The 26,910-nt window shown below is 47.3% G+C and overlaps 1 protein-coding gene across 1 annotated transcript in view; it reads left to right on the forward strand.

Annotated features, from left to right (window-relative positions):
• The window catches only part of LOC146829304 (transmembrane 9 superfamily member 2-like), a 669,393-nt gene that overhangs the window by 631,999 nt on the left and 10,484 nt on the right, over positions 1-26,910 (forward strand). The window contains exon 16 of the mRNA XM_085607971.1: positions 13,861-14,032. Within this exon, the coding sequence (XP_085464097.1) occupies positions 13,861-14,032 (172 nt within the window). The remainder of the gene's footprint in view (positions 1-13,860; positions 14,033-26,910) is intronic.

Below are 26,910 nucleotides of genomic sequence, written 5' to 3' on the forward strand. Positions count from 1 at the left end.
GGGTTGTAATGGGAATATTGTCTGATCTGAATATTTAGTGGAGCTGGCTTCCAGTAGTAACCCTTATGTCAGTCAGTCATAAGCTTTTATTCGATATGCAAGATATCTTGTAAGCACATAAAAAATACAATTATTACAATAGATACATAAAAACACAAGCTACAAGAAGCCAGTAGGAAATTCGTAAAAAGATAAAAAGGACATAAATTGCCCGTTGATAAATTAACTAAAAAGAGAATTAAACAGCTACTGACAATCTCTTACAACGAATAAGCCAAGACCACTTTAAAAATTTTGCAATTCCACACACTAAAGGGGGGGAAGTGTCCGTAGTTAGGATACGAAGGGCTTCAAGGTAGCTGCGTGTGCCCATATTGCGACAAAGGGGTTTCAACCAAACACTCCTAGGCCTTGCATAATCCGGGCAAACAAACAAGACATGTACAATGGACTCGGCCTTGCTTCGGCAACACGCACAGTTGGGAGAAATACGGGCCAGAGGTGACCAACTTGATACCACTGCGCCTAGGGGGAGGCATCCAACTCTAAATTTGAAGTAAAGGGCTCGATCAAAAGGGAGAGATATCAAGTCCAGGTAGGGTTCAAAAGCCACAGTGTCTTTGATTTGCAAAAAGGCGACAGTCGACTTGCAGTGATTAGAGTTTGTAATTAAACGCTCCGCACACCAGTTCCAATAAAGCGCCTTGACAACTTCTTTTGGAGGGGCTGAACGTGATGACCAACAGCCTCCTAGACCGATATTCTCCAAAAGCTTTTTAGTATCTCTTAGCCACTTTATCTTAGCCCAACCCCCCAAGCTCATCATTTCCCCCAGGGCATCAGCGTAAGATTTTAGTTCTTCACCCCTCCAGATTCGTGTCCATAACAAAAGGGGGCGAAGCTGGGCCTGGTCTTTAATATTTTTACAGCCCATATCCAACCGGACAGGTACGGATGGAGCACTCAGGGGCACGGAGATAAGGGATTTCAATAGCTTGCTCTCCGCTGACTCTAGGGCGTTCAAACAACAGTGGCCCCACAATTCTCCCCCATACAAGGCTGATGACACTACTTTAGCCTTGTAGATATCAACTACTGGGGTGAGTGATCTCCTTGGAGAGGCCCTGAACTCCCTCATTATAGCACCTCCCAGTCTCTTGTGGCTGAGGACCATTTTATCAATATGACAAGCCCAAGACATCCTATCCGTAATCCGAATACCGAGGTAATCGAATTCGGCTACTTTCTCTAGGGGGATCGAGTTTAGTGTCGGTGGGCGGCCCAGTTTCTTAGGAGGATTTAGGACTAGATATTTTGTTTTATCCACATTTATTGTTAATCCTCTTGCACCACAGAACTCCTGAAATCGCGTTAATAATTTCTGGAGGCCTTGAGGGGTCTTCGAAATCAGGAGCGTGTCGTCCGCAAAAAGCAGGGTGGGGATACGGACTCCTCCGAGACAAGGGGGCGTCGGCTGGCTCTTGTTGAAGATGTTTTACCACCCCATTCACATAAAGTGAAAATAGGGTGGGTGCCAAGACACAGCCCTGTCTTACGCCCCTAGAGACTGGAATCTTCTCAGTAAGTTCACCGTTTTTACCCCAACGGACCTGAGCAAAGGTATGGGCGTGAAGGCTGATGAGAAGTGACAAGATGTAAGGGGGTAAACCCAGCTCATAGAGTACCCTCCAAAGGTCTTCCCGGGGGACTAGGTCAAAGGCAGTCTTCAGGTCTATAAAGGCCAAATAGAGACTGCCCTTGCCCAGTTCCACCACCTTCCACCCCAATAATACCAACCTAAACACCTGCTCTATTGTCCCCATTCCAACCCGAAAACCTGCCTGAAAGTCTGAGAGAATTTTGTTCTCCTCCACCCAATGGAGAATCCTTCCAAGGATAGCTTTACCAGCTATCTTTTGGGTGGAGTCGATCAGGCTTATGGGTCGGTAGTTCCCCGGTGTTTCCCTGCACCCTTTTTTATATATCGGGACCACCACCGCCCCTTTCCAGGATTCTGGTACTGCCCCTCCCATCATGATATCATTAAGTAGTGCTGATATGACCCGTGCCCATTCCGCTGGATATGCCCTCATAAGGTCCCCCGGGAGGCCATCGGGGCCCGCAGCCTTACGTGGGGCTACCCACCCTATAACCCCCTCAATCTCTAGCGGAGTAAAGAGATCATAGGCATGAGGTTCAGTTATTCGAGTGTGGTCCAACCCCACATTACAATCCCCATCTGGAGGGAGGTATAGGGACCCGAAATGCTTTACCCAGCTTTGAGGCGGGATGTTACAGGGTCTCACAAGTGCATCGGGGTTTTTCCGTGCACTTATAAGATGCCAAAATGCCCTTGAGTCCCTAATTTTACTGGCCTGGAGCAGGTCATCCCAATATTTGTCTTCCCACTCCCTCCTGGCTAGTTTAAGGGACTTGTTGTAGGCCTTCCTTGCTTCCTGTATCACAGGACGGGACTTAGCTTTAATCGCCTCAACTAGCTTAACCTTATAAACCCTACATGATTGGGTATACCAGCCATCGACGGGTTTTTTAGAGTGTTTGTTACCCAATTTGTTATGGTGTAAATTAAAGACATTAGTTAAGGCTTCTGTCAGGGAGACAAAGAGCCCACTCGCTCTACCCACACCTTCCGTGGATGTTCCAAGGTTTAGTACCGTGTGGTTTAGGTGAAATTGTATTTCTTCTAGCTTCCCCTCTGATAAAACCAGTTTGGCCCATTTAATTCGCCTACCACAAGGGGAGACTTCCGAGACCTCCGGTGGTGCTGCTACCCGATTTATAGTATCCTTGCTTGAATGTCGCCACCACTGGGCCATACTTAAAGAAAGCAGGTTGTGGTCACTTTCAGACGAGGGGACCACCTGCATGTCCTTTACATGGGGCCACAGACATACGTCTACTAAAAAATAATCTAACCTAGAGGTATGTCCTGGCCTATTGTACGTGTGGGCGCCCAACCTATCCGAGGGTGTCCTCCCATTAGCAGCCCTTAGATTGAATTCAAGGCTCAGGGAATATAACTGAAGCGCCACTTCTGACCACCTTCTAATCGGTGGGATTTCCAGAGTCGGAATCCCCCACCTGGTATCCTCCTCTTCTTGGTCGAGGGAAACGTCCGAGCCCAAGGGCTCGAACGTACAGTTCATATCACCAGCAACCAATATACGAGACTTATATGGGGTATTACTTAACAAAGTCTCGAGGAGAGATATTACAGGAGACTTTCTCCCGCCCACAGTTCCCCGGGCATAAACATTATAAACATTTAAAACAACTCTCCCCCTTTGGTCTATTAGGGTGATGTTTTGAATGTCAGGAGAACCTGTGGGGAATTCCATAATTCTGCAATCTAGGGATGCCGCAACCCAAATAAGGAGGCCACCCGCTGGGCGCCCCCTCCCTGAAGACGAAACCTGCGCAGGGGAAAAATAAGACGAAAAACCCACCCTGTGGACCGGCACACAACTCCATGTCTCTTGAAAGAGGCACAGAGAGTGCTCGTCGACCGGAGCAATAAAGTCAGGCAGAGCCAGTTTTCCTGCGATCCCTGCGACATTCCAGCTGAAAACCTTAAAGACAGGGTCCGCCACAGCTGGAGTGTCGCAGGGTGCCGGAATGCCCCCACCTGTAGAGCTCCTCGGGGAAACCTGAGGGGAGCGAGGGTCATATAAGGTGAGTATAGGGTCATCTATCCCACTTGTAGAATTACTTTTACTGAATGATAATGGTTCCACTGAATCTGCTCTATGCCCAACTTCCAGTCAAATAGGTCCTGCTGGCCACAAATGTTTCTCCCTAGTATCCCCTGGGGCCTCATCCCAATTCAGGCCAAGGACAGGGGGACTTAAGCTTCCACCGGCAAAATCAACGATTTGCCTGGGGTAAAAGAAGGAAAGATCTACCACTTTAACCCCCGGAGCCCCCATGTTGGAAATAGGGGTGCAAATCGATGGTACCACTCTTGGATCTCGGAAATTTATAATTATACAGTCCCCCTCCTGCGTTTTTTTCCCCTGTCCAACCCAGTCCACTCTACGGACACTTAGTATAATTCCATCCACACCTAGCGGGATTGGCTTATTTGCCTTTAGCCAGTGGATACACTTATTCTTAAGTGATTGATGATTTTCCAACTGGCCGTCCTTTAAAGGGGGCACATTAACCATGACTGCCGCAAAGGGTTGACAGTCTGGTGGAAGGTTTACTGGAGGGATTTGTCGAACTTGCTTACTAGAGACCAGTGAGGGGGTAGATGTAATGGTAGGATGGGGGACGGGCCTAGGGGCTTTCTCGAGAGGTAACCTGTTAAAATTGGTGCATGCCCCTAGTTTTTTTGGGGACTTCCTTTATGCCGCTAGCTTCCTGTGGCTTCTTTTGTTGGAAAGACTTAAGCTTATTTTTATCAGGCTCTATGTGGGTTAGGGGACCCTTTTGCTGGGGTCCTGCTTTGGGACTTGGGGGAGATGTGGAAGCTGAAATTGATGGACTATTGGAAACTCCCTTATCAAAACATATTGGGTGCTTAGGGACTCGCTGAGATAAAGGCACGTTCCCATTTGCAACCAAGTCCGTAGCTTTGGTCACTCTACTTATTTGTTTAACAACTGCTTTAAGTGAATGAAAGCCGTCAAGGGTTAATTGCTCGAGTTTGTCTATTCTTTCCCCAAGGCCTTTAACTTGAATTAGCAACGGGTTCAAGAGGCTATAAACCTTCTCAAAAATATTTTCTGCCGTTGCTAAGTCAGGAAGCTTTAGAGGCTTCACACTATTTACACCAGTTTATAACTCCTCGGGAGGGTTCAAAACATCCCCATCTATATCCGGTTTATTCACTGTAGCTTTACCCCTTGTAGTTCTCATTCCTACTCCAAAAGGCTTTCTTAAGCTTTGGTAAAGAGCGGCCTGTCTAACTGGGCAGCCCTTTTTACGTTTTCGAGCCTTTTTACTTAAGGGCCTAATCTCCTGTCTCATGATTGGAGTTTGGGGGTTTTTGGGGGACCTAACTATCTCCCCTTCTGGTAGAGCCAAGGGCGAAGTGGACGATGTTGAGGGCTCCAGATCATTAATGACTTCACTTGGGGTATTAATGGATGATGGCGTAGTCATTTTACCAAGGCCATCGGCCTCCACGATGACTGCTGGAAAGAGAGCAGCCAAACTTTCTAACCTGCCTATATTTTGTTCAATGCCAACCAGCTGGGGTGGGTCTATAGAAGTACTAGACACACTAGGCGAAGTAGCGGCCTGAACCTGGGTACTGGCCATTATGGACGATGATTGAGCGTCGACCCCCAGGGATGAACGTCTTGAGGGGAGGTAAACCTCAGACAGACGTCGCTCAGACATGGCAATCTCCTTTTCAATCACCGCCGCCACCCTGGTAATAAAGCGGTCCATGGTTCCAATGATGGGGCTTGCCGCATTTGGCCCCCTTTCGCCTTCATTCCTTAACAACTTGCCAGAACGGGTAGACATGGTTTTCTGGGTACAAAGTCGGAATATGTACTCACAGTTCTTGCAGAGGAAAAGGACGTGGCCCAGCCCAGCCTCCTTCAGCCCCTGACGGCCACAGACGGCCCGCCCTTTGCCCGGGCTTAGCCCGGCGCCGCCCGCGCGCGTCCCGCGACGCGGAGGGAGCCGCGGTGTTTTGTGCGCCTCCAGGCGCGTACGTGGCGTCACAACTTGCGAGTCCGCAAGGAACTCTGGGGACTGTAGTCTCCCCCTCTCTCTCAGCCGCAGATTGCTATGGCGGCGATGGCGGGGGAGAGACGCGGCTGGAAAGATCCCTGTGGCAGCAGCGATGACCAACAAAGCAGGACGATGAACGGGGCACCAGCAGGTAGGCAGGCTTCAGTTTGAGATTAGATTTCCCTGTCTGATCTGAATATTTAGTGGAGCTGGCTTCCAGTAGTAACCCTTATGTACTCCTTATATGATCCAACCTGATGTGGGCTTCATGAACAGAAGAGTAGAAGTATAATTCCCTTGTCAGGTTTCTAATAAAGACCGTTCGCTCAACCAGTTCCCGAGATCTATGGCTGTTGTGTGGGCCGAGATGTGTAGGAATGGGGAATGGGAGCGGTATAATTGCACATCTAGGATTCCATTGAAGTCTCCCAATCCCATGAGCTGCTGCAGCCAGTTAGCCAACAAGGACTGGGTGAGATAAAACCATTACTAACCAACATTAGAGACCTAGATACTCCCACACAAATGGCCTGCCATTGAGCCTCCTTTCCTCAAGCACATATTTTCTGCTTCTGTCAGTGAGCTGCTTAGTGATCTCAAATGGAATCATGGGGCTTATCCAGAGCAGGACCACTCTTGTATAAGAGGAGAGGCCTGTGGCCAATACTTGCCCTCGACATTTGGTCTGTAACCTCAAGCCCTTTCTCTTTGTTAGATGTATCTTTTACCGCAGGGCCACATGTGCATATTGGCACTGCCAGTGCTCCCTTTACATACAGAGCTCTTTGTTTTTTAGATGAGGACGGGTCGTGTACCAGCTGTGCCATTCTCAGCCATCCACCGAGTTGGGAACATGCAACATTCTCTGTCGGGGTGACTTCAGAAGACAGCCTCCTGCACTTTCTTTTTCATATCCTTAGTTGCTGTACACATTCCTCGTATGTTCCACGTGAGGATCTCTAAAGGTGTTCATCCCTGTCCTGTGTATTTGAGTGCCAACGGCCCCCCTGTGAAGACATTGCCACTCCCCAACGTCTCTCTGCTTTTAAAAGACCCAATGTCCTGCCTAATGTTTCCCTCCACCCTCTGAGGCAGTGACTCCAACTTTCTCTGCCCAGTGAACCAGAACCTAATACTATCTATCAATTTTGAGTGCAGCTGCTGAATACATCCATAGTGAGGAGCGAACATGGTTCCAAGAGAGGGGACCTGGCATGCTGTGGGACCTACGTGTGGAGGTCTTAACTAGATATTCTTATCCCAGCTTTGGCCCAGCCAGACTATGTCAACTCATTGTTCTGGGTGCCAGAGTCTGCCTGCAATCTCCCTTTGCACAAATACAGTATGACCCCTTCATAAAGCCCCCCCACCCCACTCATAGGCACAGAGCAAACATACCTCCCCACAGAAACATCACTTTCCTTTTGTCTGTCTCTTTCACTGCCAGAGTCTGCCTCAGTGTCTGTGTTAAATGCAAACATTGTCTGATGCATGTAATACTTGCCACTCAGGGATATACCCCAAATGCTGGAGAACAAGGCTTGAGTGGACAGCCCTGTAGTTAGACTTTCTTCAAGGGTCTCAACCCATTCCGACACCTACTTGGCTCAGCTCCCCTGCTTGTGGCCCCAAGTATCCCTGAGTGGCAAGTATTACATGTTGGGTACATGCTTGAAGTATTTTGCATGCCATTATTAAAAAAAAAAAAAAAACTTAAGACCCGTCACTGGGGGGAGTGACAAATTTACAAATCTACCCTGGCGAAAGCCCAGGACCTTTTTAGGCCATGAGGACTATGGAGATAGGGCTCAAACGTGTTGGTGTTTTAGGATCGTAGGACCATTGCATCCTAACATCCTATATAGTGTTTATTTGTAATCTTCCCACCCACCCTACTAATAAAGGGATACTTTAGGAGTGGGTGAGGAATTTTATCTTTAAAGTTAAGTCTCCTATCCAACTATTTTCATAAGTGTCGAGCCCACCCTCACCTTTAGGAGTCAGGGTGAACCCAGTGATGAAGCATGCCACTATTAGAGTGGGTTAAGGATGTATATAAAAAGGCTTTTTTTCCCTTCCCCGCTCCAGTAAGAGTGGTGCACAGGTGTGGCGCTTTATAGATTCCTCCTTTATTTCCTTGTGGAGATGCTAGAACTCCAGCAGGGATACTCTTTGGTTTATAGTATTTCACAGGGAGGGTGTATCCCTTCATCCTCAATCAAGAGGACCTCTCTACCCTTCATAGGTCGTGAAGTTCTCTCAACTTCTAGACCCCTACATTTTGATTAGTCAAGGGTCCCCCATTGTCCATAGGGCCCTCTGCTCACCTGCCCGCCCATTGACGGCCGATGTGGATCAGATATTGCCACTGTCCCTCCCACCCGATTGAGAGTTGAAGTGGGATACTCCTATCTCTTGCCACAACTCTGTTAAGGGCTCTGAGGCTGGCGCACCGGGCTTAATCCCTCTGCCATCACTAGTTTCATCTCTCCGGGCATAGATTTTTGGGCTTTGTGCATGCCGGGATCACCCCATGTCTGCTATCTTGAGCCACCTCGTGTGCTCAGCCAGTCTGCAAGCATTCACATGGTGAGGTCCGGCCTCAAACAGGTGGTGTAGATTTTGAGTCCCGCTGGGGCCTGACTCTGCCGACCCAGGTCGCAGCTGGATGGGCTGGTTCAAAAAGTTACGCGAGCTGTTTTGCACAGCTATGCCACATCCCTCTCCACTCCCTTTGATATGCATAACATATCTGAAATAAACAGAATTATCCCCAGGCTGGATCCGGAAAGTTTTTCGTCAGCAGTACCCCTGCGCGTCAGAAGGTGGCGTCGGTCAAAGCCGCATTCAGTGTCGTGATCACCGGGATTATGTCGCAGTAGCTACATAGACGCCACCCTTGCGCGCTGACGTCAGTTCTTTATTATTCCACGCCAGCAAGTGCAGATCCAGGGAGAGGGGTACCTCCAGTCACTTTTTGACTGACTTTTTCTCGACTTTTTCGACTGTTTTTTTAGTCCATCGACTCCTGGTGCACGAGGGATGCCCGGCTTCAAGGGGTGCGGTTCCTTTAGCCACCTGATGTCGGTGACGGATCCGCACCAGGTGTGCCTCTCCTGCCTGGTGCTCGACCACGACCCCAAGTCGTGCTCCAATTGCCACACCATGGCCCCGAAGTCTTTGCGGGAGCGGTTCTGACAGCTACTCGAGGACCGGCAGTCAGCTCCACGTCGTTCGAAGTCCCGGTCACATAGGAGGTCGAGGGGACCGGTCGCGGAGCCAACACCACTCTTCATCTAAGTCTTCGCACTCGGGGTAAGGTAAGTTAAAGCACAAGTAGAAGTCGAAGAAGTATCTTTGACTTCTCCCCGTCAATCAGCCGACGCATCGAGGGATGTGGGTGGCGACCCTCCTGCGGGCTCTGCACGCGGAGCCCGTAGGGTCGGCTTCGGGTTTCCCCTTCTTCCCGGGACCGGGAGCGACCCCTGCCCATCTTTGTCAGTTTTACGAAGCGATGCACGCTATCTTTGGGCATCCTGACTCTGCTGGCGCATGTTCGGGCCCCGCGGACTCGGCTGGGTGCCCTTGGTCTTCAACACCGGCAGCTCCAGCCCCGGCACTGCAGGGTCCCCTCGGATCCAGGCCTGGATCAGGATCGGTGCCGGTCGATTCCACTGGCGTCGGCTAGGGACACAAGTAGACATGAGGTAGACACAGAGCTGGAACGGCGTTTACAGGTACTTTTGTGCCCCTGTTCTTCTACCCTGGCTCTTTGAGACCAGATTGGCAGCCAGAGGAGGGTGAAAAGGACTGGGAGGGGTCTGGAGACCCTTCAACCGACCAGTTGGTGTATGAACAGGACTGGAGAGAGGAACTGGGGGAAGCCAGTGGTCTGGATAGCTAACCAGACCTCGTCATGTTGTCTCCTCCTACTGTGGCTACGGAGGAGGGAACGTCATACGCAGTGGTGTTGCGTAGGGCGGCTGAGGCTCTCCACCTCGAGCTATCTACGGTGGCAGTTGGGACTAACTTCCCGCCCAGGGCCACAGGCCGGCGCAAGCTGTTCAGCCTCAGCACGGCCGGGGACGTGGGAACCAGCGCCGTGGTTCTGGGGGGCAGTGGGCGGGCCAGTTCACCACAAATTCCTCTGCAGTAGCCTCCAAACCCTCCTAGTCCGACCTGTCAAGGCCACCAAACGCCAGTGGGCAGGATCCTCCATCACCTCCCCCACTGGCGCACGATCACGTTGGACTGGTGGGTTTTGCAAATAGTCCGAAGAGGCTACTCCTTACCCTTCAAGATTACCCCTCCATCCATGCCACCTCAGTACCATTGCATGTCGGAGGATCATCTGCCCTTTCTCCAACAGGAAGTTTCGGCACTCTTGGCCAAGGGAGCCATCGAGCACGTTCCTGCCCCAGAAGTAGGTTGGTTGCTATTCCCACTACTTTCTGGTGCCCAAGAAGGACAAAGGCTAGCGTCCTATCTTGGATCTCAGGAACTTCAACCCCTTCCTCTGGAAGGAGAAGTTCAAAATGTTGACATTCCTTCAAGTCTTGTCTGCCCTAGACCCTGGAGACTGGTTAGTAGTGTTGGACTTGCAGGAAGCCTATTTCCACATCCCCGTCCTGCCGGCTCACAGGCGTTACCTACGGTTCACGGTAGGCCACGAGCATTTTCAGTTTACAGTGCTCCTCTTTGGCCTTACCAGAGCACCCCAGAGTGTTCACAAAAGTGATGGCGGTGGTTGCAGCTCATCAGGGGTTCCAGTCTTCCCCTATCTCGATGACTGGCTGTTGAAGGCGGCTCGCCCCAGTCTGTCGTCTCCCACCTCCAGACTACAGCCGACCTCCTGCATTTGCTGGGGTTCTCCATCAACATGCCAAAGTCACACCTGACCCCCTCTTAGAAGCTCCTCTTCATCGGAGCAGTTCTGGACATGAACCAGTTTTGGGTTTATCCTCCCGAACAGCGAGTCCAGGATATTCGGGCTATGATTCCGATCTTTCAGCCTCTATCCCGGGTTTCTGTCAGGATGACCCTCACGCTGCTGGGTCCGATGGCCTCCTGCATCCTGCTTGTGGATCATGCCAAATGGCATATGCGGGCTCTGCAGTGGGACTTCATGTTCCAGTGGGCACAACATCAGGGGAATCTGTCTGATTGCGTCCAGATCTCGGAGGGCACTGCACGCCAATTGCAGTGGTGGCTCACGAACCAGGATTGGGTCGGCGGCAGATCCCTCTGCCTTCCCCAACCAGAGTTCACAGTGGTGACCGATGCATCACTTCTGGGATGGGGCGGCCACATGGGGGAGGTGGAGATATGAGGCCTCTAGTCTCCGGCGGAGTCCAGGCTCCACATCAACCTTCTGGAGCTTCGAGTGATTCGTCTTGCAATCAAAACATTCCTTCCCTCTGTCCGGGAAAGAGTCGTGCAGGTGTTCATGGAGAACACCACTTCCATGTGGTACTACAACCAACAAGGCGGGGTGGGGTAGTGGATCCTATCTCAGGAGGCCCTCCGCCTCTGGACATGGCTGGAACATCAGGGCATATCCCTGGTGATTCAACACCTGGCAGATTCCCTGAACGCCAGGGCGGATGAACTCAGCTGCAGGTGCATGATGGATCACAAATGGCGTCTTCACTCGGAGGTGGTGCAAGGTCTCGTTCAGCAGTGGGGAGAGCCTTGGTTAGATCTATTCGCCAGTGAAAAGAACGGGCAGTGTCAGCAGTTCTGGGTATTGGAATTTCCAATGCGGCAGTCGCTAGGCGACGCTTTTTGTCGCGAGTGGAGTTGCCGTCTTCTATACGCCTTTCCGCCTATACCACTTATGCCCAGAGTGCTGAAGAAGATCAAGCACAACCAGGCCCAAGTCATTCTTGTGGCTCCGGATTGGGCACGAAGAGTCTGTTATCCCGAGCTGCTCAACATGGCCATCGATCCTCCGATTCGACTGCCTCTTCAGGAGGATCTTCTGTCGCAGCAGCATGGGACGGTCCTCCACCCAAACCTGTCCAGCCTCCACCTCCTTGTGTGGAGATTAAGCGGCGGCAGTTGAAGTAGTTTGACCTGCCTCCCGAAGTCTGAGATATCTTGGCAGCCAGGCGTCCCTCCTCTAAGACTGTATACGCCTGTCGATGGATCAAATTTGTGGCTTGGTGCACCACAAAGGCTGTGGATTCTCTTTCCGCCCCTCTTTCTGAGGTTCTCTTGTTCCTCCTTTCTTTGGCCCAGCAGGGCTCTGCTCTGGGCACTCTCAAAGGCTACCTCTCTGCCATTTCAGCTTTCCCTAGGCATCCTGATCAGCCTTCTCTTTTCAAGTCTACCGTTGTAAATAGATTGCGTAAGGGCATTACTCATCTCTTTCCTCCTGTTCCTTTCGTAAAGCCCCTGTGGGACTTGAACTTGGTGCTTACCTATCTTATGTGCGCTCCCTTTGAGACGCTACATAACTGTCCTCTCAGGCTTCTTACTTTGAAAACTGCCTTTCTGGTGGCCATCACCTCTGCACACAGGGTGAGTGAGCTACAAGCTCTTTCTTCCAAGCCTCCCTTTCTGGCTGTCTATCCGGACAAGGTCATCCTTACAACTAGACCTTCCTTTCTTCCCAAGGTTGTTACTGCTCTCCACATTGGCCAAACCATCACTTTGCCCACCTTCTTTCCGCCTCTGCATCCTTCAAAAGAAGAAGAGAGGCACCAGCGGCTGGATCCAAAGCATGCGCTTTCCTTCTAGTTGGATCGCACAAAACAGTTCCGGGTGGACGACCAGCTCTTTGTTGGTTACGTGGGCGATAAGAAAGGTCTGGCCGTGCACAAACGGACCATCTCCAGGTGGGTCGTTCTGTGCATCAAAACCTGCTATTCTTTAGCAAAGAAGGAGCCTCCAGTAGGACTGCGCGCCCATTCCACCAGGGTGACCGCAGCTACCACTGCTTTGGGACGGGGAGTCCCCCCTTAATGACATCTGTCAGGCAGCTATGTTGGCATTGCTGCACACGTTCACCAAACACTACTGCCTGGACAGCCAAGTCTGGATAGACGGCTTCTTTGGCAGTTCTGTTCTCCAGGACTTTCTGGTGTGAACTTAGTTTGCAGACCCACCTCTGGGGTTGATATTGCTGGGGTATCTATTCTAAGGTAAGAAATTTATAACTAACTGTTTCTTTCAGACGAGCAAGTTACTTACCTTCGGTAACGATATATCTGTAAGAAACATAGGTTAGTTATAAATTCCTTACCACCCCACCCATCCCCCCCCCCCCGTTCTGCGAACTGACTTCTAGGGTTAAGGACATCCTTTCAGGGCCCTAGTTTTGTTCACGAGTGGTCAGTGTCTTGTATGGCTCTGCGCTTCTGGCGTGGAAAGTCTTGTACAGAACTGACATCAGTGTGCGAGGGCTGCTTCTATGTAGCTACCGCGACGTCATCCCGGCCACCACGACGCCGACAGCAAAGGCGGAGTCGACCGACGCCACTTATCGACGCGCAGGGGGTACTGCTGATGAAAAACTTTTCAGATCCAGTCTTGACGCCTGGGGGTAATTCTAAGGTAAGGAATCTATAACTAACCTATGTTTCTTACAGCCATATCGTTACTGAAGGTAAGTAACTTGTTCGATAATGAGCTTCCTGATAATGCGGAGATTTGTTTGCTGATCTAGTTCAGCTTAAATTATTGTTTGCATAAACAGGAACGTTGCAGGCATATTGTGTTTGTTTCCATATCCTGTATTCATCGCATGCCAGATATTTTTACAGAAGTAATGATAGAATGCATTTTCTCTTATAGCTACAAGAGTAGTTCTTGAAATGTTTGTGATATTACATATAAACCTTAGTATAACCTTCGTATATTTGCAAATGTGTTAAACTGTTTGTTTCATGAAACCCTCTGTTCACTGGATTTTTCTTAGTAAACCACGAAAAAAGTATTTGCTACTATATGACCTGTCCCAGTCATCTGGAAGAAGCAGATGGGGAATGTTATTTACAGAAGTACAGTCAAAGCTCTTTACGTTTAACCCAGAGCCAGTTTGTTACTGCATTATTTACATATGCAAAAATATAACTTGTTACAGTTTGAAGTTGAAGTCAAGTTGTTTTACATGCACATTATCAATTGTACTCGTTTCTGTTTGTGCAGGATTACCATTGGTGGTGGAGGTCGTTCCTGACCAGCAGCTTTACATCGGTCTATCTTTTTATCTATGCAGTTCATTACTTCTTCTCCAAGCTCCAAATAGCTGGAATGGCAAGCACTATTTTATATTTTGGATACACATTGATAATGGTCTTAATCTTTTTCCTTTTTACCGGTAAGTTTAAAAACTGTTGACTAACAATACAGTAACTGCGTTAATATGATGGATTGACTTCAGTATTATTTTGCTTAATGTTTAACTTTCAGAGATCTTTTCCAACATGTTAGTGTAAATTAGCCTTTGTTTCCTGCTCATGTAACCTTGGGTTTGCTAACAGTTTTAAGTTGGCCAGTTTCAGCTTATATTTCACACTCTTTTGTATAGCCACCTATCATCAAATGGATAAGCGCCTAAGCATAGGGCATGCTTCAGCCTCTGTCGCTCATATTTTCTTGGGACCACATGGAAAAGCCATTCATCAGAAAGAAGCAATCGGACAAAAAATCAAAAGTAGCCTCTCAATAAAACTATGGATGATGGTCTGCCTTCTTCCTCCACATCTTTAACTCTAAGGACAAGAATGTGACCTTGATTTGTCAAGATCTTTACATGCTCCTTGAGTGGCCTTATGTTTCCAGATATTTTTTATGGCTCGTTGCGCCCACCCTCTCCGATACTTTCTGGAAGTTGGCCATAAACAAGGTCTCTCCAAATTAAAGTATAATTTTTGTTTGAGGGGCGATTTTGGGTCCTCAAAACCTCTAGGACATCATACAAGGTGACCTTGGGTGCATCACTGGCTGAGATCATTAACAAATTAGGATTACATTTTTTAAAGTCGTTTATCCACTCCGTTCCTCTGCTGTGGGCTTACATGTATTGCACAGTCGTTGACAGACTTCACGAGGTAACAATTAGTTGTCAGGTAGGGAATGCCCACAACTACTGGCTGGTCCCAGATGGTAGTACAGCCTAAGAAAGAAACTTAAGTCACAGTCCCAAAGGAGAAACTGCATGTATTGCTCAAGGTCATTTAATAGGCAGCCATACATGTTGTACCCTGCTCACCCAATGTGTCTCCCACCACCCCTCATGAAGGGTTTATGTAATTTCCAAGCACTCACTGGTAAATGCCAGAAGAATGGGTGGAAACACAAACCTGCCAGCCCTGCCACCTGCCCAGAAGTGAGAGACCAACCTATTTTACAGCTGAGCTTTCCCCCATGCCTTTCCGATGAGGTCAACAGAAGGATTCTGCCTGTCACTCAGCACTGGCAATCTTGCTACTCCTGTGAGTGCCTGGCCGCCACCCACAGAGCCTTCCTTATGTTCCCTTTGCTGCCCTCTTCTGGCCACATTCCACCCTACATCCAGTGGGGAGGGGAGGACACCTGAGATTCTCCCCTCTTACCTCTAACAAAGGATCTTCTGTCGAAGCACAGAGCAGCTCTGCTGTTCCTCAGACTGCACCCCTTCTTCCTTCGTTTATCATTGTTTCAGCGCTCTCTACTTCAAAAGGCTTTAGATGTTTTTCTTCCTGTAGAAAATAATCTGGACTAAAGCTGTGTCCTCCAATAAATTGGCTGTAGTTTCCCAGTAGTGGAAAATAGATATTTCGAGCCCTAGAAAGCTGAGGCTGTGAACCTACTTCAATATGCACTTTCACTTCTGGAAAAATGTATCCAGATTGGGACAGTAAAAGGCTATTTGTCCATCATTTCAGCTCGACTATAGCTCCAGGTTCCCTTTTCAGATTTCTGTCGAGGTGAGATTTCTGAAAGGTTTACTGAATAAATCTCCTTTGCACTTTCCATTTTCTTTTTGGGATTTGAACTTGGTACTGACGTTCCTTAAGGCTCCACAGTTTGAGCTTTAGCCATTATTTCTCAAGAAGATTGGAGGAGCAGCAGGTTTTATCAGCTTCATTCTTGTTCACCGATTTCTAATGATACGGCTACTTTGAGGATCCAGACTCCCTTTACACAAAAGGTTCTTAGAGCCTCACTTTTCTCGGGTAAAGTAATTTCCTACATTCTTTCTAATCTCGTCCACCCCAAACCTTTTGTAGATTGAAGGAAAGACTAAAAAGGTTGGGCCCCAGAAGGACCTGCAACCACCACATACATCGTTTGAACGAAACCAGGACAACATCGGGTTCTGAATATATAGGACAGAAAACTAACATGTTCTGCCTCTATTTTCATTCTAGTTGAGAAATGTATTCTGTCCTTCAGTGTGCCGTACCACTGGAAGTTTCCTGAACCCTTTGCCCACTTGTATCATAATTGCCAGAAACCATCACCGCCTCTTCTTCTGCATGGATCCTCCTCTTTCAGCATTTCCTTCAGCACATGCTACGAGACTTATTTGCTCCTTCGTAATGTCTTGTATGGCAAAGTGTCACACTAAAAACAACCGGTAAAGATCTCCGTCCCTACCATGTGAGAAACATTGCCCCTAACTTTCCACGCTGTAGCTATGAGTAAAAATGTATCATTTATTTATCATCGGTATCTAGCACATTTAAAAGCTTCAAAAGTTACATAACAAACTGAAACCTTGTGTCAGAACAAATGTTTTCATTTTCATCAGACATGAAACACAAACGAACCTGGCAAGGCTGTTTGCCTCCACCTTTCTGGCTGCAGGATATCATGGGCCTTATTCAAAGCAAGCTTTTGATGCTTTTATATTTTATCGGCATTAGACAGATAAGATCATTTCAAAGTTAAGATTTTTCTCATTTGTATGTTGTCCAAAATGATATCAACTGGTGTCTTGTTTTAACTGATGTATAACTGTAATGTTGCCCCTTCTCTGCATTTTCCTTGCCTCATGTTCCTCCCCATCTTCCTTTAAAAAGTCAAAATATTCAAATGCTGTGAAATTCCAAAGTTTAGAGGTTAGCCTCCAGTTCCTGACCATTCTCTCGTATTGTATCCTCTTTCAGTAAAGGTACCCCACACCTCCTCAAATGTGGTAGTCCGATCATTCATAGATCCATTTATCGTGTTTAGCCATTTCAAATATATCAGTCTGAGGTCTTCCATAATCTCAAAATACTTCTTTTAGCTATTGCCATGGATGTGGAAAACCATCTCCAGAATTGATGTTTGAAGTAGGCCATGGTAGATGGGGCATGGAGCAGCGCTATTTCAGCATTTAGTGTTAAGTCTATACTCAACTCTTTTGTAATATCTTTCATCTATCATTCCCCCTTTGTTATATTTCATTACAATACCATAAAATAATCACAATGTCACAGTTTACTTGTGAATCTTTCGAGTAGGAAGATCTGTGGCGCTGTCCCTTTAATTGTAACGTGTGTGGTGAACATTGCCATGTATGCAGCATTTTGAAATACTAACCTTCAGCCTTGTCTTTCTCATCCCACTATCATGTTTTCTAAGCAACTCCTTCAGTCTTCATCTGGGTATTGCATGCAGACGAATTCATTTGACTTTCCGCTCATTTTAACATACATCCCATCCATGCACTCCCTTGTCAGTGTTGGTTTTATGCTTTTTGATAATATGATTTTGACAGTATCAATCATTCAAGTCCATAGTTTTCAGTCTCAGTGTTCTGGTAGAGCAGATCTAAGGTCAAGGTGTGTGCTCTATCAGAGGTTGCCATATTTCTTTAAAATGTTTTTGTTGATTATTAAAATCATACAATATCTTCTCCTTTGCTATCAAGTTCCACAGGTCAGAACACCTTCTTAGTATTGTTGGGGGATCTGATTTTTTCCAGTCTGCTATGATCAACTGCTTGGCTGCAGTCCTAATTGTTTTTTTCATGCCTTTTCCTCTTGTCTCATTGACATCCAGTTTGATTACACTTGGATTGCCCTGTATAGAGTACTTTATAATCTGCTCGATTTTACTAAGAACCTTCTTCCAGGAGTGCTTTCACTTAATGCCTGACCATCATATGTGTAGGCTGAAGCCATTCTCCCCCCTCCCCACCCCACCACATTCCTGTTATTTTAGGGTAAAGTTCTTTTCACCCCCCTCCGTTTTTTATCTTGGGTCCCATGAGAATGTCTCTTCGAGCCTCTAGCATGTTTGCCATTCACAACGCCATTCAAGATGAAGGTTCCTCTCTTTCTCTGCAATGAAACTATCTCGTCCCTTGGTATGGGGGGGGGTCGGCATAGCATGAAATAAAGGGGCAATGGCATAACATTCATCTAAACCGTGGCTATCTCCCTTAACCATGGCAATGAAAATGGGCTCCATCTGGTGGGATCCGTTGCTATTTCTCCCTTAAGCTTCCCCCAGTTGGTCTCCACCGTGTTTGACAAAGAGGGCTTTAAGTTTATTCCTAGTTATTATGTGATGGGTTGCCTGCCCAAAGGGGACCAAATTATATAGTTTGGTGATGTCTCCTCAATTTAATGTTTCAGATTTGTCTTTATCTTGAATCCCTCTAGTTGTTACAAATAGTCTAAATGTCGAGTAACCTCTGGGAGAGATTCTAATTAAGGCGATTTCAAGATGCCATAGAAACAATTGATCGGCGGAATGCTGGACAATGCAAACATTCACCCCCAGTTACAAGGATCTGGGTTTAATCCATAATTCCTTTGCTCACCACACCACCCCAGTTTGAACCCAGCCATATGCAAATCAGTCTTGACCCTGTTCCTTGTGGAAACAGTCCAGCCCGAACTGCCAAGCCAGGTCCTCCCTGGACTGGAAACAAGCATTCTGGGACTGGTTTCAGGGCATCACCCTTCATCAGCCAGGCTAGCTTGAATCCAGTGGCGTAGTGAGCATGGTACCCACGCAGACCCACAAAGAGGCAGAGGTGGATATACTGTCCTCCAAAATCAATTGTACATCAGGATTGCCTCTTATCATGGCTGCCAGTGGACCTTTGAAGAGAGCAAACACGAGCAGCGACAGGGGGCACCCCGGTTTGAATCCCCCTCTGTAATGTCACTAAATGTGTCTTGTCTCCATTAACTGTAATTCTTGCCACTGGTTCTTTATAATTCACAAATATCCAGCTGCACAGCTTATCTCCAAACTCTATTTTATTCAAAGTCTTCCCTAAGAAGCTCCACCTAAATGATAGAAGGCATTTTGATGTATCTTTTGTTTTTGACTTTCTCTATTATATTGGCCACCCTTCTAATGCTGCCATGTGTCTGCCTACCTATGACAAACCCCGGATAATGTGCGTTGATGGCGCCCGGCAGATATTCATCTAGTTTATTCGCAAGTACCTTAATGGGGACGGTGATCTGTCTGTATGACCTGCAACCTCCAGTCTTACCCGGTTTAGCGATCAATATAATGTCTGCTGTCCTCATAGTTTGAGTGACATCGTCTCAGCCGAAGGAGCAGACTAGTTGTGTTAGCAGTGGGACCAAGGTTTCTGCAATAACCGCGTAAAATATAACTGTGTACCCATCCGATCTCAGTGCCTTTCCTCCCTTTAATATTGTATGGCTGTCAAAGCCTTGTCATTTGCTATGGGCCTGGCAAGCAATTCCCTCTCTGCTTGTGTTGGTCTATAGAGAGTCTGCTTTCTATAGATCGTGATCTCATGGCCATTTTGCCCCCTCACGTGTTGGGGAAATAGTGGAATAGCATCTGACTGATGCCTCCATTTTCCCTTTGGCACCTGTTAGTAGAGAGCCCTTGGAGTCCAAAATTGCACTGTTCTAATAGTACCCATGTAGTTTAATTGTAATAGGACGTACCTGCCAAAAGTATTTCATCTGCTTTTAAAATAAGGCAGAGCTAGCTTTCTTTATGTAGGATTTGTTTGATAACCAAATTATAGCAGTCAGTCTTCGTGGATTGTATTAAGTTACATCGAGTTGTGCATGTAATATCTCGGTGCATACACAATGAACATACCTGGCACGTAAAAGTTCACTGAATGATATTCCACAGAGCTTCATTGGGGGTGCCTACCTGAAATTGACTTGTATGCACCTCCAGTTTGTGCAGAGGGGATCTCCTCGCCCTTTCCAAGGCATAGAGATTGCAGGACGAAGGCTGTCTTGCAGTCAGGAAATTAATTCTGTCCAAGTGGAGGCCTTCCCGACTCCCTAAAAGTGTGGGGCAGGTGAGGTTTTGCTTAAGGCCCACCTTCTGCCCCAGGTTTATGCTTTGCAGTAACTGTAATTAAAGGCTTAGTCCGGCAGTGGCACCTGGTCAAGCGCAGGTGCACTGCCGGTGATTCCTTCATAATTCGCTTTCCTGGAGACAAAAACCTGTGTTGCGCAGGGACCTTCTTTACTACACTCCCCCCAATACTGGCCTGTCAGAGAGGTTCACAGAACGCAGAGCCGAGGTGTGGACTGTTCTGAGATGCCGGAGGATTCTTAGCCTGCTTCTGCACACTTTTCAACTCCTCCTGGTTGATGAAGAAAAGCAGATATTTCCGTCAACACTTTGTTGAAAGAGAAACCTGCTGATTCAGAATTTGACTAACTGCATTTATTGAAACCTGCTTCGTGACATAATGGCTAGTAAACTGAAAAGATCTTACTGTAACACATAAACCGAATGGCACTGCGGCTGACTTACTTTATATATAAAAGCGCACGCAGTTACTTCTGGACAGGACTCATTTACGCTTGCTGACATCCATTTTGTATGGCAGTGCGCATTAATAGTGCATTTGGCTTTCTAGCATGTCTCTTCATTGAATGCCAGTCATTCCATCAGCTGGGGGTGGACGATCGGGTGAGTTGAAAGCTGGGCGCGTGCTGGTAATAGGTTTACGCACAGTTGGACATGTGATGCAAGCATGTTTGCAGGCAATCGCTTTGATATTTTGCACACCAGTCAGCTCAGTCACACTCACGACCGCCCTCGTGGTCTGTGGTGCTGTAGCTGGTACCTAACCCAGAGTGGGAGAGAAAGCAACAGCAGGAGAAACCAAGATGGCATGTACTTGTCATTATATCTATTACAGACTTGCTTTAAGGAAGTGGAGCCGGAATTAAGAGTATTTTTAAACTCAGCACGAAGCTTCCCTCCAGTATTGTACTACTTGGGTTTGTTCATGTGTCTGGAGCATGAATGGGTGAAGTTCCCAACTTCGTTCCTTGAAAGTGCCTAGTTTAGAGTTTTCATTTCATGCTCGCTCAATAAGGATTACTGCGTGGCTGCTTCACTCACTGGTTAACAGTGCCTAGAGAGGGTTAGCAGTGCCTAGAGAAGGAATGAGGTGTGGTGGCATTACTCGTTTAGGAAGCACCCGTGACAATGAGCCAGAACACAGACTGCACTTGGACTGTTCTGCCACCAGAGGGACCCAAAATGCTAAAATATTTTTTTTTTTAAATCGTGTTCGAGGCATATGAGCTGTAGATTATATGCTTTATCATAGATCGCCATCTGGTGTTGGGTCCGGATGTTTGCACTTTGTTTTTCTTCGAAGAAGTCTTTCCAATCATGAGGTAGGTGACTCCTCCTTTCGGTGATAGTGCGCATGGGCATCGGCTCCATCCCCAGATTTGTTTTTCCCCACCATTTGGGTCGGATGTGTATTGCTGCACTCCGGTTCGGTATCGTATTTGAACCCCTTCGACTCGCAATCCTCTACCCTCTACGGTATTGTCTATCGATCGCGATTTCCCATTCCACGCTCATCGTTTAAATTGTGAAACCTTCGATCTGGAACTTCGAGGCAGACCATTGGGCCTACCAGTGCTGACCACGCCAGCAGTCGATGGAACGGACTCCATTCAAGCTATGTCCCAGGTGTCGTGCTAAATTTCCACACACAGATTTGCATGAGGTCTGCAACCTCTGCTTATCCCCGGAGCACAGCGAGAAGGACTGTGAAGCGTGTCGATCATTCAGATCGAAAAAGACCATTTGTACTTGTCAGGCGCGATGCCAAGAGATGCAACGTGTCAGCGTATCCATACCGGACATCTTCGGTGAAGATTTGGAAATCCACCGTCCAGCCGCAGAAGCCAAGGAAGAAGAACTAGTCTCCGTGTCCGAAGCCGACTCGTGACATGGAGGAAGACCTGAAAGTCACTCCAGGTCAACGTACAGTGAGCACAACTTCCCATGTGCCCACACAATTAAAATCTAAGGCTCCGGTATCCCCCCTCGGGCTCGTGGCAACACCTGGAAAACATTTCAGATGCCCCGCCCTCCAGCCCAGATATGAAACATAAAGCCAAGCCTTCCGACTCGGGCTAGAGCCGGCCCCATTCTGGTGCCGAACCAACACCTTCGGCACCGAAGCATAAGACAAAACATGTGCCTCTCCCTACAACGTTGGCACCGAAAACACCTTCCACACCGAAGGCCTCGGATCCGAAATCTTCCAAAGCAAAAGTTCCAGAACCGAAATCATCCAAACCAAAATCCTCCACACCTAAAAGCTCGGAGCCGATAACCTCCGCGCCGAAATGTTCGGAGCCGAAACAGGCCACTGTGAAACCTTCAGACCCTAAACAGGCTAAAGCTAAACACTCAAATTCGAAACATTGGGCACACAAAGACTCTGTCACACCGAAATCCACTTAAGAGAAGATACTCCTTCCGAGGAGCTTCCATATGAAGACACAGTTTTGGATCCAAAACAAAAGAGACTTACTATTGACCCTGAAACTGGATGCCTTCGGGCCACTCTCCCTAAAAAATGTTAACTAGATATCTCAGAGGATTCTGCTATACCTCTGAAGAAGAAGGACATGGGTACTAACCCTTCTCCCCCTTACATACCTCCCTCTCCTCCTGTTAATCCCAATCTTTTGATCACACCATCCAATTCACCCCTACCTCCACTTTCACCTGACCCACAGGATGAAGATTATGGGGATGGGTATAGGGAAGAAGATTAAAATATACCAGACGACCAAGACATACCACAAGACACTGATCCCTGGGAAGATTATAATAAGGATCAAGATCAAAATAATGACCCAGACCTGTATCCTTCTTGACCCTCCTCACCTGATGACAACATTGGTTTTGCGCAGCTTATCAACAGAGCTGCTCAATACCTCGGGGTGGAGCTCCATACAGACCCTCTAGAAGAGGATTTCCTTCTGTAGACATTTACCCACTCGCAAAGATGTATTAATACTTTGCCAATGCTCAAGGGCCTGTTAAAACACACAGACGAGGTATTCAAAGACCCGGTTAGAGCCAGAACACTCACACCTAGAGTGGATAAAAAATACAAGCCCACTCCTACGGACCCTGTATATATAAAAGGTCAATTGCAAAATACTCTCTTGTATCTAACACCCACAAGAGTGCTAACTCTCAAACTACAGGCGATGCCCCTCCTCCTGACAAGGAGTCTGAACTCATCGATGCCTCAGGCAAACGAGTCGCTTTGCAGGCTGCTAACCATTGGGGCCCTGTTAGCGGCCTACGATAGGGCTCACTATGATGAGTTGGAAAAACTCATGCAACACTTACCTGAAGAGTATCAAACAAACTCTAACGACCTCATTCAGGAAGGTAAGCTTATCACCAACACTTCCATAAAATGTGCACTAGACGCAGCAGACAGCATCTCGTGCCATCAACACTAGCATACTGCTGCGCAGGCACGCTTGGCTTTGAATCTCTGGATTCAAGCAGGAGGTCCAATCCTTCATACTTAATCAGCCCTTTGATAAGGAGCATCTTTTCAGACCAACAGTTGATACTTTACTAGAAAAAATGAAGAAAGACACCGAAACTGCTAAGTCCATGGGGGCCTTACAGTTGCCTTCTAACAGAGGTTCCTTTCGCCGCTCCTTTTAAAGACCGTGTCATCAGAGCATCCCACCTCCTCCTATAAAAATAACAACCATCCCTCCTCCTCTTATAAAAATAACAACCAATCTACCTCCTCCAGAGGATATTTTGAGGAAATATTAATAAAGGAAGAGGCAGAGGTAACTCCTCCCGCTCTTCCCCTGCTAATAAACACTGACTTCGCTCCACTACCCCGATCATCCCACACCTGTTGGGGGACGTCTCTCACAGTTCCTACCGGTCTGGAATTCAATCACCTCAGACAAGTGGGTATTACAAATTATCCAGTATGGCTATTGCCTGGAACTTACCTGCACTTCCCCCAACCTGCACTCCCCCCCCCCCCCCCCCCCCCCCAACTATCCTTCTAATAGAACGTGTAATGTCACCAGAACATCTCACTCTCTTAAAACAAGAGGTTCTCTCTGTTACAAAAACATGCAATAGAATGAGTCCTATTAAATCACCTAGGGACAGGAGTATACTCCCTATACTTTTTGATTCCAAAAAAGGACGGATCTCTCAGACCCATCCTAGATCTCAGACAGCTAAACCTCTATATCCAATCAGACCACTTCCACCCGGTCACACTACAACAGGTACTCCCATTGCTTTAGCAAGGCGACTTTATTTTCGCTCTGGATTTAAAGGACGCGTACTTCCATATTCCCGTTCACCCGGCTCACAGGAAATATCTCAGGTTCGTGGTGGACAGGCAACATTACCAATTCAAGGTTCCCCTGTTCGGGGTAACTACAGCACCCAGAGTATTCACCAAGTGTCTGGCAGTAGTCGCAGCTCATTTACGAAGACGACACATTCACCACTTCCCTTATTTGGACGACTGGCTAATAAAAGCCAAGTCACAACACAGCTGCATACACCACACTCACAAAACAGTATAGCTGCTTCACGCCTTAAGATTCACTGTGAACCTCACCAAGTCTCATCTCCAACCCGCCAATGTGCAATAGTACCTGGGAGCCACAATTGACACTTGTAAAGCTCCAGCATACCCCAACCCAATCAGGATACGCAACTCGCAAACCCTCATATCACAATTTCATCCTCAACACTCCTTACCAGCCCGAGTGTTCATGCAATTGATCGGAATGATGGCTTCTTGCATTCCAATTGTTCCATATGCAAGACTACAAATACGTCCCCTACAGTAATGCTTAGCATGTCAGTTGAGCCAGGCTCAAGGCAGCTAACCGATCTGGTGTTGGTAGACGGCCGCACACATCGCTCTCTGCAGTGGTGGAATACACAAAACCTTTCCAAGGGGCGGCCATTCGTCAACCCGGTTCCACAGACGGTGCTAACAGCAAATGCTTCGCTCACTGGTTAGGGGGCTCATCTTCAAAAACATACCATTCAAGGTATGTGGACCCTACAACAGAAACAGCTCCACAAAAAAACATTTGGAGCTTCTAGCAATTTTTCTAGCATTAAAAGCCTTTCAAAAGCATATAGTAGGCAAAGTTGTCCTAGTTCGTACAGACATGACAGCAATGAACCAAATACAAAAACGGGGGGGGGGCACTCTCTACAGCTTTCACAACTAGCTCAAAGCATATGGAGATGGGCCATTCCTCAAAAGATATATCTCCTTGCAGAACACCTCCCAGGAGTAAACAACCAGATTGCAGACCAACTCAGTCGTCAAAGTCAACAGATCCACGAAGGGGAACTACATCCGCAAGTTCTCATCCCGTTCTTCCAAATGTGGGGCTACAAGAAATTGATCTCTTCACCACACACCTCAACGCAAAATGCACAAACTTTGCATCCATGTATCCTCACCCATTGTCCAAATGCAATGTGCTATGGATGAAGTGGTCAGGAAAATTTGCTTACTCTTTTCCGCCTCTCCTGCTAATTCCATGCCAATGATCCTAATTGCTCTCACATGGGCTCAACAATCCTGGTTCACAACCCTGCTAGAACGATCAGTAGTTGCTCACAAAAACTTACACCTCTCCCCCAAGCTTCTCACTCAGGACCATGGAGAGATAAGACATCCAGATCCCAGTCATCTCAACCTTGCGATCTGGCACCTGAAATCTGAGTTTGGTTACCTCAATCTTCCAACCCACTGTATGAACGTCATGAAAGAGGCTAGACGTCCTACCACAAGAGCATGCTATGCAAATAAGTGGAAATGGTTTGTAATTTGCTGTACAAACAACCAAATCAATCCACTAGATGCTTCAATCCAAAACATAATTTGCTATCTATTACACCTACAGCATTCTGATTTAGCGTATACATCCATACGCTTACATCTGGCTGCAGTAGCTGCTTACCTACAAAACAGACAGCACTTGTCTTTGTTAGAGTACCCTCTATCAAAGCTTTAATGGAAGGACTCAAAAGAATCATTCCTCACAGACTTCCACCTTCCCCAGTGTGGAATCTTAATATAGTTCTTACAAGACTACTGGGTCCGCCATTTGAACCTTTACACAAATATGACCTACAATTTCTCACCTGGAAGGTAGCCTTCCTTATAGCCATCACATCTCTTAGAGTTGGTGAGCTTCAGGCATTAACTATACAAGAACCAATTTTGCAAATACACCAAAACAAAGTGGTTCTTAGGACTAATCCAAAAAATCTACCAAAGGTAGTCTCTGCCTTTCATATCAGTCAGTCCGTTGAGTTACCTGTGTTCTTCCCTCAACCAGACTCAGTGGCAGAACGTGCTCTTCACACATTGGATGTCAAAAGAGCCATACTATATTACATTGAAAGAACTAAACCCTTTTGTAAAACAAAATAACTTTTTGTTGCTCTTGCACCACCGCATAAAGGCAATCCCATATCAAAAGCAGGTATTGCAGGGTGGATACTTAAGTGCATTGAAACATGCTACATAAAAGCTAAAAGCACATTAACAATTCCCCCTAGAGCGCATTCTACATGCAAGCTGGGGCTTCTATGGCATTTTTTTGTTTTTATTAGTTTATCATAACAAACTTGCTGACAGTATTTGGCATTTGCGATCTCATTTTGTACAATTAACAAGGTAGCACAATCATTGACATGAAAATACAAATTTACTTTACATCTCCGCTGTTAAGACCGTAAATTAACAAGTATCGCTTTCAAGCCGTTCATTTGGTCCCGCGGTAGTGCTTGGAGTCTAGTCGCTTAGATCAGGGTCTGAGTCCTCATCGGGGGGAGGGAGGGGCAAATATTGCCGCGGAATGCGTTTCATCCACCCCATATCTTCGCCCATTTGCGGGGACAGCCTCTGTGAGTGAATACTTTCTTCTACGCCACCATCGCCCTATCTAAGTCTTGACA

Source organism: Triturus cristatus, chromosome 5_2 (genome assembly GCF_964204655.1).
Source record: "Triturus cristatus chromosome 5_2, aTriCri1.1, whole genome shotgun sequence".
In the NCBI taxonomy this organism is placed as follows: Eukaryota; Metazoa; Chordata; class Amphibia; order Caudata; family Salamandridae; genus Triturus; species Triturus cristatus.